The sequence below is a fragment of the Entelurus aequoreus genome, linkage group LG21, assembly GCF_033978785.1.
Source record: "Entelurus aequoreus isolate RoL-2023_Sb linkage group LG21, RoL_Eaeq_v1.1, whole genome shotgun sequence".
NCBI lineage: Eukaryota > Metazoa > Chordata > Actinopteri > Syngnathiformes > Syngnathidae > Entelurus > Entelurus aequoreus.
The window spans coordinates 12452900-12466197 of NC_084751.1; the positions used below are offsets into that span (position 1 = coordinate 12452900).

General features: G+C 36.3%; 1 protein-coding gene across 2 annotated transcripts in view; it reads right to left on the minus strand.

Moving 5' to 3' along the window:
• LOC133638413 (lysine-specific demethylase 2B-like) overlaps positions 1–13298 on the minus strand; it is a 61230-nt gene that overhangs the window by 21526 nt on the left and 26406 nt on the right. The window contains exons 13-16 of one of the 2 annotated variants that reach the window (XM_062030974.1): positions 6303–6533; positions 1014–1157; positions 867–953; positions 421–750 (exon numbers count right to left, since the gene is read on the minus strand). In XM_062030974.1, coding sequence (XP_061886958.1) covers positions 421–750; positions 867–953; positions 1014–1157; positions 6303–6533 — 792 coding nt within the window. Of the gene's footprint in view, positions 1–420; positions 759–865; positions 954–1013; positions 1158–6302; positions 6534–13298 lie in introns of both variants that reach the window. The other variant, XM_062030973.1, reaches the window with a different exon arrangement.

The following is a 13298-nucleotide window of genomic DNA, read 5'->3' on the forward strand; positions in this document are numbered from 1 at the left end:
CTGTATTGATATATATTGATATATAATGTAAGAACCAGAATATTAATAACAGAAAGAAACAACCCTTTTGTGTGAATGAGTGTAAATGGGGGAGGGAGGTTTTTTTGGGTTGGTGCACTAATTGTAAGTGTATCTTGTGTTTTTTATGTTGATTTAATTATTTAAAAAAAAACGAAAAAAACGATACCAATAATAAAAAAAAACGATACCGATAATTTCCGATATTACATTTTAACGCATATATCGGCCGATAATATCGGCAGGCCGATATTATTGGACATCTCTACTTTTAGATATTTAGGGAAAGTAAATAAAAAAATGACTTTTATCTTTAATTATGATTTCTGGTTATGTTAGGCCAGCAGAGAAGGCCTGACGGCACACCACTGGGTGTACCTAATGTTGTGGCTAATAGGTTACCTTTCTTTTGACGTTACCAGGTTCGTCGCTGGTGTCAAACAGTTTCTTCTTCTTCCTCAGCGGGTTGTCCTCCGGTCTCGGCGGCCGCGGCGAATCGTCCAGGGACAGCAGCGGGGGCCGCTTCTTCGTAACCTCCTCCTCTTTCCTCCTGGAAACGTCGTCTCTTTCGGCTTTCCTCTTCACGCCGGACGCGGCGGTCAGAGCGTGAATGGTCGCCGAGACCAGCAAAGGAGACTCTGGCTCCTCCTTGGCGTCCCGGTTTGGACGCGGTTCTTTCAGGAGCGAGCCCGGGAGGTTGGAGGCGTACTTAAACCCGGGGCCCCTTTTTTGCTTGGAGGCCAGAACATGAGAAAAACACAGAAGTGGACTTTATTTCTCTTGCCAGGAGACAACTGGACATACTTGAAACCACAACATGAAGCATGCCGGTCCATGCAGATGCTTACTTTTCCAGTTTTGCCAGCATAGTTACACTTTGGACATTCCCAGCAGTTTGGCAGCTCATCGTTAACAACTCCGCTTGAATCTTTGACCTGTGCAAACAAATCATGTCAAGCAAGCAAACAGGTCATGTGTTCACTAAAAGACGCTACCTTTAAACAGTGAGGATGGACGATCTCGTTGCAGATGGAGCACTCCATCAGCATCAGGTTGAACTTCTCCTCTTCCTCCTCAACAGTGTCCTCTTTGCCCGCTTCGCCGCAGACAACACACACGGCTGTGTGTGGCAGGACGGGCTGAGAAATTTGACATTTTTACTGTCAGTAATGACGTATTTATTTCTTTGAGCGTGATATTTTTCAATATAAATGCATGTATAATATTGATAATACCATATTAAGAAGGGACTAAAAACCCACCTTTTTAGCACAGCTTTTATCTCATTTCTCTTCCTTCTTGTTTTTAAATGCACTGATTGCCTATCTGTTTTATCCAGTGCTTTCTTGTTTTTATTTCTATTTTATCTATGTTTCTGTTTTATCTAGTGTTTATCTAGTGTTTTTATTTCTATTTTCTATTATATATTCTATTTGTATTTTTTTTAATACTTTGTAGCACTTTGAGATTTTAACAAATGTAAAGTGCGTTACTTAAATGTAATTCATTATTATTTCTATTAGGGCCCGCACGCAGGCCTGGCCCTAACCAATCTGGCGCCCTAGGCAAGATTTTAGGTGGCGCCCCCCCACATCGGCAGTGAAGTGCATATACTCACAAGAAACCGAATAGCTTTGTCTTTGACCTTTTTTTTTACTTAAAGAAAGCAAATTAACATATTATATGACAATGTTATGTTATGATTATCTTTAACCGAATCACAGCAGTGCTCAAATTAAAAAACAGTATTCCCTCTCATGTGATATTGCTTAATTAACATTAATGATGTGCACTTTAACAACCAGGCTTACAACTATACCTAATATATAAAGGGGTGGAAAAGTGACTATTACCTGCAGGGCAAACATTAGCTAACCAGAAGGCAATAACAATGTAAACAAAAAACACCTGCTTAAAATATCTAATACAAATGTCCCTGAGGAATGTAAGGTGGGAGTACTGTAATTACCTAACGTTACATTATTATTTTCCGTAACAATTTAGCCCCCTCCACAATATTAACCCGACGTTAAAACAGAACTAGCTATTTATTGATTAGCAATTGCCGAATCATGTAACATTAGCTTAATGCTAAAAAGCCAGGTTACTATCACATTCTGTAACAGACAAATAATTTCATGTAGGCTAACGTTACCTACCTGCTACCTCTGTTTTTTCTCGTTTCTCCTCCTCTTCTTTTCTATTTTTTCTTCCCTGGGCACCTGACAGTTTTGGCCGTTTTGACATCTTGTGTTCATTTTTTGATGTGGTGACGTCCAAAAAGAGTTATGATACGGTAAGGGAGGGGGCGCACTGTGCGGGGGGAAAGGGGGGGGGGGGGCGCGTAATGTTGTAACAAATTATATTTCTATTAAATAGGCTTTATTTTGCATTTTAATTAACGTGGGATTATTTTTTGTATTTACAAATAATAGTACCAACTTTCTTTTTTTTTTTCTCCAACATTTGTGGCACTGGCGTGGCGCCCCCTGATGGACGGCGCCCTTAGCATTTGCCTATACGGCCTATGCCACGGGCCGGCCCTGCCCGCACGGCCCATGTAAAAGGAATCCCAACAGGAGTCCTTTTGCATTGGGACGAAAGGACCTATTGTTATTGTAAGGTTTATTATTATTATTATTATTATTTATTTATTTATTTTTTTTCCGCAGCTTTGCACACTACTTTGCCCCCCTTAACATGCTTCAAAACTCACCAAATTTGACACACACATAAAAAAACGCGAACAAAACTCTTTAGTCGAAAAACCAAACCCCAAAAATCACAATTGCGCTCTAGCGCGCCCTAGGAAGAAAACTGCCTCTAACTCCCAGTACGAATGTCGTAGAGACATGAAACAAAAACCTCTATGTAGGTCTCACTTAGACCTACTTTTCATTAATTAATTTCTTCGGGCAAAAATCAACAGGAAGTTGGCAATTTCCCCTTCAAGACAAAAAATGACTAAAAACACAAATTTTTGCCTCTTTGAGCTGTAATTTGACCCCCTTAAAATACTTCAAAACTCACCAAACTTTTTACACACATCAGGACTGGCGGAAATTGCGATCTAATAAAAAACCCAACCCCAAAACTCAAAATTGCGCTCTAGCGCCCCCTAGGAATAAAACACAGACAAAACTGCTCCTCGGAGGAAAACACAGACAAAACTGATTGTAACTTCCGGTAGGAACGTCTTAGAGACATGAAACAAAAACCTCTATGTAGGTCTCACTTAGACCTACATTTCATAGATTGACATCTTTCAGCAACTAGCACCTGCCAAATATGCGGGCCCGACCAACGCTGCTTGCAGCTTTAATTATTATTGATATACAGAATATGAATGTGAATTGAATGGCGTCATGTTGACCTTCTTTTGGTTGTAGCCAAGTAGTGCACTGCGTTTTTCACTCAATTGCATGAAAATGCCATTAATCAACAATAAACTATACACAATTGATTAATAATGATGCACGTACTGAATTTACGGATGTATCCAGTACCAAAATACTGTACATGTTCTAATTAACGTTTTGTAGGGTTAGCGTTAGGTTTAAAAGGATTGTTTAATTAAATCAGGGTTTGAATACAATCAAATCATCCGCGCTTTTAATGCTGGCTAAGCAGTTTTCTACTTACAAAATTGGTTCCGCTTTGTTGTGAAATATATTTGTTAATAACATGTAATAATGCTACGCTTCCTATTCCACATTCTCATGAACTCTAGATCAGGGGTTGTTAACCTTTTTGACTTTGCGGCTCAACTTTTACACCAAATAGGGGCCCGGGGCCCACTCAAACATCAACACTGAAGTAGTAATCTTACTCTTGATTTTATTTAAATTTCATAATTATGCCTAACCTACCTACAGTTTACAACCTTGTCAAATGATATGAAAGCATGTGTTAATCGCAACGATTATTATCAAGGCTTAGGTCAGGCTGATTATAAAAATAAACACAAATTTAATATACAGCAAAAGAAGGGATTCACAAAAAAACTATGAAAAATAAACCAGTTACGCATAAACTAAATACTAACTAATTGAATAATTAATGGGGCGGTATAGCTCGGTTGGTAGAGTGGCCGTGCCAGCAACCTGAGGGTTCCAGGTTCGATCCCCGCTTCCGCCATCCTAGTCACTGCCGTTGTGTCATTGGGCAAGACACTTTACTCACCTGCTCCCAGTGCCACCCACACTGGTTTAAATGTAACTTAGATATTGGGTTTCACTATGTAAAGCGCTTTGAGTCATTAGAGAAAAAGCGCTATATAAATATAATTGACTTCACTCCACTTAATACTAATATATGTTTCCTAAATAAACATCATCATATTGACTATAAAAACTGATTAAAAAAAATACATTCACGTATTTATTAAAGAGGATGTTGTTGTGGCTTGTGCAGCCCTTTGAGACACTTGTGATATAAATAAACTTTGATTGATTGATTGATTGATTTATTACAATTGTTTATTACAATTTACAAACTATGTTGTGCTAAAATAAATAAAATCTAACTAAATTAATAATAAATAATATTGATAATAATTATATGTTTCTGAATTAAAATGTCAATAAAATTAAAGTGCAAATTAAAATATAGCTTCACCACTTTAGTCATAATTTTTGCGCTTATGAAATTTCTCTATGACAGGGGTCACCATCGCGGTGCCCGCGGGCACCAGGTAGCCCGTAAGGACCAGATGAGTAGCCCGCTGGCCTGTTCTAAAAATAGCTCAAATAGCAGCACTTGCCAGTGAGCTGCCTCTATTTTTTAAATTGTATTTATTTACTAGCAAGCTGGTCTCGCTTTGCTCGACATTTTTAATTCTAAGAGGGACAAAACTCAAATAGAATTTGAAAATCCAAGAAAATATTTTAAAGACTTGGTCTTCACTTGTTTAAATAAATTCATGAATTTTTTTACTTTGCTTCTTACAACTTTCAGAAAGACAATTTTAGAGAAAAAAATACAACCTTAAAAATGATTTTAGGATTTTTAAACACATATACCTTTTTACCTTTTAAATTCCTTCCTCTTCTTTCCTGACAATTTAAATCAATGTTCAAGTAAATTATTTTTTTTTATTGTAACGAATAATAAATACATTTTAATTTAATTCTTCATTTTAGCTTCTGTTTTTTCGACAAAGAATATTTGTGAAATATTTCTTCAAACTTATTATGATTAAAATTCAAAAAAAAATATTCTGGCAAATCTAGAAAATCTGTAGAATCAAATTTAAATCTTATTTCAAAGTCTTTTGAATTTATTTTAAAATTTTTGTTCTGGAAAATCTAGAAGAAATAATGATTTGTCTTTGTTAGAAATATAGCTTGGTCCAATTTGTTATATATTCTAACAAAGTGCAGATTGGATTTTAACCTGTTTAAAACATGTAATCAAAATTCTAAAATTAATCTTAATCAGGAAAAATTACTAATGATGTTCCATAAATTCTTTTTTTTATTTTTTCCAAAAAGATTGGAATTAGCTAGTTTTTCTCTTCTTTTTTCGGTTGAATTTTGAATTTTAAAGAGTCGAAATTGAAGATAAACTATGTTTCAAAATGTAATTGTCATTTTTTTTCGTGTTTTCTCCTCTTTTAAACCGTTCAATTAAGTGTAAATATCATTAATTATTAATAATAACATAGAGTTAAAGGTAAATTGAGCAAATTGGCTATTTCTGGCAATTTATTTAAGTGTGTATCAAACTGGTAGCCCTTCGCATTAATCAGTACCCAAGAAGTAGCTCTTGGTTTCAAAAAGGTTGGTGACCCCTGCTCTATGACCTTAACATCAAACTTATTCTGTTTTGTTTGATACTATCATTACTGCCAGAAGTTGTGGAAAAGTGTTTGACAACTGAGTACCGTTGCGGGCCCGTACGGACCACAGCTGGGAAACAGATATTTTTTAGCGGCCCAACATTGGGCCTCGGCCCTATGGTTAAGAAACACTGCTCTAGATTATTATTAAAGTAAAGACATGATGAGTTGTCACGTTCCGGAAATAACAGCCTTTCTCTAATGATCTACTATTACGTAAATAAACGCCCCAGCCATAATTACAGCATTTACTGTTGTCATCTTGATTCTCATCATTATAATATGCAGAGTACAGTTGTGAAGTCTAGTGCTATCGTTTCAATAGCAAGGAATCAAGCAGTTGAATCACCATAGCAACCATCCGGAACAGTCTAATGAACGACTCCCCGGCAGCCAAACTAAAAATAGCCACTAAAGCAGCAGGAACAGTAACGGAAGGACTCACGGCGATGCACTGCCTCATGATGCACGACTGCTTCATTCTTCCCGGCCCGCCGAACTTCTTCATGTCTTTGCAGAAGTGGCAATCGCCGCACTCCGTCCGCAGGCACGCCTCGCACTTGCGGCAGCGCGTCCGTCGTCTCCTGGCGCCGGAGGTTCCCCGACTCGCCGACAGCTTGATCGCGGACGCGGGGGACGCCGCCATCTTGGGTTTGGGTCGGTTTGGAGGCCGGGCCTGGGAGGGAAAAGGCGGTATTGTCAAACACTGTGAACGTAAAACATCAGCTCTGCTATATCTTCAAAATAGCGAGTCAATGTGTGAGTGACAAGAAGAAATGCTCCGAATCATTTAGGGAACAAGCCGTGTAGCGCCACTTCCTGGTTTGCAGGTATACTTTTCCAGACCTCAAATATAAAATGATTTTTAGATTTTAAGGAAAAAAATGCGTCTTATATTTGGGTCAATACGGCAGCTACTCAAAATGGCTCTAAATAATCCACAAATTCAAAGATATATATAATAACTATCACATTAAATAAACCCAATTTCAGATAATTGTGTCTTATATTTGTGTCAATGTGGTAGCTATTAAAAATGGCTCTAAATAATGCACAAATTCAAAGATATAAATAATAACTATCACATTAAATAAACCCAATTTCAGATAATTGTGTCTTATATTTGTGTCAATGTGGTAGCTATTCAAAATGGCTCTAAATAATCCACATATTCAAAGCACAGCTGTTGATTAGAACAGTTATTGATGATAACTGCCACCTTGAACTACAGTATATAAATAAACACAACTTAATAACTGCGTCTTTTTTATTCAAGCCAAATTGTTATCTATTAAAAATGAAACCAAACAACTCCAAATAATCCACAAATATAAAGCACACAGCCAACAAGCTATTGATTATAACAGTTATTAATGATAACCACCGCCATGACTGATATAAATAAACACAACTCTGGATAATTGCGTCTTATATTCAACTCCATATGGTAACTATTAAAGATTAAACAAAACGCCTCCAAATAATTCCAAAATTCAAAGCAGAAAGGTAATAGCTATTGACTATAACAGTTATTGATGATAACCACCTTGAACTGTATAAATACAACTTAATAACTGCGTCTTATATTCAAGTCGAAACGATAGCCATTAAAAATTAAACAAAACAAATCTAAATAATCCACAAATTCAAAGATATCACTAAAAACTATCACATTAAATAAACCCAATTCCGGATGATTGTGTCTTATATTTGTGTCAATGTGGTAGCTATTAAAAATGGCTCTAAATGATCCACAAATTCAAAGCACAGCTGTTGATTAGAACAGTTATTGATGATAACCGCCACCTTGAACTACAGTATATAAATAAACACAACTTAATAACTGCGTCTTTTTTATTCAAGCCAAATTGTTATCTATTAAAAATGAAACCAAACAACTCCAAATAATCCACAAATTTAAAGCACACAGCCAACAAGCTATTGATTACAACAGTTATTAATGATAACCACCGCCATGACTGATATAAATAAACACAACTCTGGATAATTACGTCTTATATTCAACTCAATATGGTAACTATTAAAGATTAAACAAAACGCCTCCAAATAATTCCAAAATTCAAAGCAGAAAGGTAATAGTTATTGACTATAACAGTTATTGATGATAACCACCTTGAACTGTATAAACACAACTTAATAACTGCGTCTTATATTCAAGTCGAAACGATAGCCATTAAAAATGAAACAAAACAAATCTAAATAATCCACAAACTCAAAGATATCACTAAAAACTATCACATTAAATAAACCCAATTCCGGATGATTGTGTCTTATATTTGTGTCAATGTGGTAGCTATTAAAAATGGCTCTAAATGATCCACAAACTCAAAGCACAGCTATTGATTAGAACAGTTATTGATGATAACTGCCACCTTGAACTACAGTATATAAATAAACACAACTAATAACTGCGTCTTTTTTATTCAAGCCAAATTGTTATCTATTAAAAATGAAACCAAACAACTCCAAACAATCCACAAATTTAAAGCACACAGCCAACAAGCTATTGATTACAACAGTTATTAATGATAACCACCGCCATGACTGATATAAATAAACACAACTCAGGATAATTGCATTTTATATTCAACTCAATATGGTAACTATTAAAGATTAAACAAAACGCCTCCAAATAATTCCAAAATTCAAAGCAGAAAGGTAATAGCTATTGACTATAACAGTTATTGATGATAACTACCTTGAACTGTATAAATACAACTTAATAACTGCGTCTTATATTCAAGTCGAAACGATAGCCATTAAAAATTAAACAAAAAAAATCTAAATAATCCACAAACTCAAAGATATCACTAAAAACTATCACATTAAATAAACCCAATTCCGGATGATTGTGTCTTATATTTGTGTCAATGTGGTAGCTATTAAAAATGGCTCTAAATGATCCACAAACTCAAAGCACAGCTATTGATTAGAACAGTTATTGATGATAAAAGTCAAAATGGTAACTGTTAAAGATGAACCAAAACGCCTCCAAATAATTCCAAAATTCAAAGCAGAAAGGTAATAGCTATTGATTAGAACAGGTATTGATGATAACCGCCACCTTGAACTACAGTATACAAACAAACACAACCTAATAACTGCGTTTTATTATTCAAGTCAACATGGCAGGTATTAAAAATGAAACCAAACAACTGTTAAATAATCCACACATTTAAAGCACACAGACAACAGCTATTGATAACAGATATTAATGATAACCACCGCCATGACTGATATAAATAAACACAACTCTGGATAATTGCGTCTTATATTCAACTCAATATGGTAACTGTTAAAGATTAAACAAAACGCCTCCAAATAATTACAAAATTCAAAGCAGAAAGGTAATAGCTATTGATTATAACAGTTATTGATGATAACCACCGCCATGACTGATATAAATAAACACAACTCAGGATAATTGTGTCTTATATTCAACTCAAACGTACGGCCCGGAGGCCGGATCAGGCCGGCGAACAGGTTTTATCCGGCCCGCGTGATGAGTTTGCCAAGTATTTTGTTTTTTTTACGAAAGAAACTCCTGTCCACTGGATGTCACAATAGCAATTCTGTTAGGCAAGCAAACGGTTCATACCGAGGCCAAGCAGGAGGTACACAGTAAAGGGTGACTGTGGCTCCTCCTCCTCGACCCACATGAAACTCAAAACCTGCCGTTTTATGTCTTCTGTTTCAAACACATGGCTATTTGGCACCCTTACTCACCCAAAATGTCTGTCAAACACGAGAAAAGTGAACTTAACCCTTTTGAATAGTTTTTACCTCCGTTTCTTACGGTTTGTTGGGTTAGCACTGGATTGATACGTGGACATGACAAAGGAGGTATTTGACACCTCGATGAGTTTACATGTTGTGTTTTTTGTTCAATCCCAGAAAGACTGTGACTTAATCTCTTAAGGCCCAAACTGTTTGTTTACATGCTTTTTTTTTTATTTCTCTTTGTTATTTTGGCTTATTGGACCCTAATTAGAATAAAAACTAAGAATCATCTTTTGATATGATGTACTTAGTCCATAAGTACACAAACGTGTACTTCATGTTTAGTGACATGCTAATTCTTATTTTTACACTTTTTTTCCAAATTCCATTGTATGTTATACTCTTCTGACACCACCAGTTGGCAGCATAAGTGTCCACATAAGTGGCCATAAGACCCCAATTCAGTAGTGTGCACAATTTTGGAAATAAGAGCTAAAAGGTGCTGTCCACGCATGTGGCCACTAAGCATTTAGAGGTTTAATCCTGGCTTTGTTGATACACCGAGACAAAGTCTAAGCTCATTGTGTTGTCGAAGCTGCACCAATTTCCTCAGAATTTTCTACAAACTTGAAGTGTTTTGTCCAGAGGATTATTAGTGATTTGTACGTTTTCAGGATGTGCTTGTTCTATTTTTGGCCAAAGTAAAACAAAGAAAACAACCTTGACTTGTCTTTACCTACTCAGTGGCCTAGTGGTTAGAGTGTATCCGCCCTGAGATTGGTAGGTTGTGAGTTCAAAACCCGGCCGAGTCATACCAAAGACTATAAAAATGGGACCCATTACCTCCCTGCTTGGCACTCAGCATCAAGGGTTGGAATTGGGGGTTAAATCACCAAAAATGCTTCCCAGGCGCGGCCACCGCTGCTGCCCACTGCTCCCCTCACCTCCCAGGGGGTGATCAAGGGTGATGGGTCAAATGCAGAGAATAATTTCGCCACACCTAGTGTTTGTGTGACTATCAGTGGTACTTTAACTTTTATTTCTAACTCATGATTTTACCATTACGGTCCACTTGGGAATACATTTTCCTCCATGCGGCCCCTGAGCTAAAATGAGTTTGACACCCCTGGACGGCGTGACGCAGTTGGGAGAGTGGCCGTGCCAGCAACCTGAGGGTTCCTGGTTCGATCCCCACCTTCTACCAACCTCGTCACGTCCGTTGTGTCCTTGAGCAAAACACTTCACCCTTGTTCCTGATGGGTCGTGGTTAGGGCCTTGCATGGCAGCTCCCGCCATCAGTGTGTGAATGTGTGTGTGAATGGGTGAATGTGGAAATAGTGTGAGTAATAGTTTGAGTACCTTGAAGGTAGAAGAAAAGCGCTATACAAGTAAAACCCATTTACCATTTACCTATTTAACATGTAGCAGTTTGCACGGTCAGTTTTGGAAGTCTTCTTCTGGCTGCAATATCCTTTTTAATACGACACCTGCGCGAAAACAGGAGTTCAGAACATCCGGAAATCCGATCCACTCCAAAGTATTTTATTTAATGAAGGGATTATTTTGTTTATTTCCAAAAATGCGCTAATGCTGTGGTAGTGAATGAAGAGGCGAACGCACCCGTCAAGAAGTCCCTGGAGGCGTCTTCCACATTTAGCTCTGTGTTTCTACTTCAAAGAGAAACGCCGCTTGCCGCTACGTTTCACACACTCATATCTCTTGCAGCCATTATTGTGTGTTAACGGAGGGGAGGGAGTGGGATGGGTGCTTGCTTTCATTTCCAACAGTGTGCACTTACAATGTGCTCTATTTCATACAACTGGCTAATGGAGGTGCCTTTGATCTCAGTCATCATTGCTGATAATGTATTCTACTCCCACACAAGCACACATTTTAACAGTGTGTGAGGAAATAAAATAAAAAATAGGGCAATCAGATGAAGCGCTTTAAACAGCAACATCAAATGCTGCAGATCTTGGAAATCAAGATGAGATGTCTTGTCAGTGCGGATTTTTCAGCCTAGCAACAGCCCAGTTTCTTGCCTCAAACAGAAGAGCCGATGATGACACTGGCAGACTTGCAACCAATAAGATGTGTATTGACACAGAGAGGAGGCGCACATGCATGGCACCATGTATTGCTCTAATCGTGGCAGGAAATGGAGTGACACAGGCAGTCAAATATGAGGTTACCAGACTATTGGGGGGCCTGGGGGTGTAATCTGCCCTGGTCTGTTTGTTCTGAGGGGGTCCAAAAAGGAATTACAGGCAGGACGGGTATCACCAGTAAAAGGAATATTGTGTTAGAGTGGCACATCAATCTACGCGAAGTCACAGGCCGCAAAATAACAATGATGTAAGTGAAATATAGCCGGAAAAGGTCATCGATATCTATGGAGTTCTCCGAATCTCCTCAGTGTGATGCTCAGATTAAAGTTCATCTATTATGTCCAATCAACTGCTCATTTTTTAGCACAAAACATATTGGTTTTTACTTTTTTTTTATTATTACATATACTATGTTATTGCTTTATTTAATTAATAAAAATTATTGTATAATTGTTGTATATTTGATTTGATTATTACAGACAATGTAATATTTCATCTATTTATTAAACATTTTTGTACAAAAAATGTTATTTTTAAAATTATTTTATACACAAAATTACGTATATTTTATTTTATTATTACATATAATGTATTATTTTATTTCTTTATTTTTTTTAAATGTACACAAATTTAGGTATACTTAATTGTATTATTAATGCACTGTAACTGCAATGTACTGTATTATTTTATCTATTTACTTTTTTTGCACAGAATATCAGAAATATTGTGTTTTATTATTACATATAATTAGGGCTGCAACTAACGATTAATTTGATAATCGATTAATCTGTCGATTATTACTTCGATTAATCGATTAATAATCGGATAAAAGAGACAAACTACATTACTATCCTTTCCAGTATTTGATTGGGAAAAAAACAGCATACTGGCACCATATTTATTTTGATTATTGTTTCTCAGCTGTTTGTACATGTTGTAGTTTATAAATAAAGGTTTATAAAAAATTTTTAAAAATAATAAATAAATAAATAAATTGCCTCTGCGCATGCGCATAGCATAGATCCAACGAATCGATGACTAAATTAATCGCGAACTATTTTTATAATCGATTTTAATCGATTTAATCGATTAGTTGTTGCAGCCCTACATATAATGTATTATTTTATTGTATTCATTTTTTTTTTTTGTTACACAAAGTTTGGTATATTTTTTATTATATTATTTATTATTTATTTTTATTTTGTCTGTACACACAATTAGGTTCACTCAAACAAGCAAAAATGATCCACTACAAAAACACAATTAAAATAATATATTTATGATAAGGTCAAAATGCATTTTAATGTATTGATTCAACATGATTATAGTTTGTAGCGGTGTGCAACCACAACTGTGCATCACAACGAGAGCGGTTTCTTATATTTTGGTTACAGAAAAAATACAGGAAAAACATGCACTTTGGTTGCCTGGAGCAAAGTTATTTTAGCTACTGTACGGGTGATACAGGTAAGGGTGATATCATTTACTGAAATGATATCTTATCATGAATATGCTATGATTTATTATGCTAGAAATTTGAGTAAATAGCTAAAAAGCAGAGTTGGGCGTTTTATCAACATGCAAACATTAAA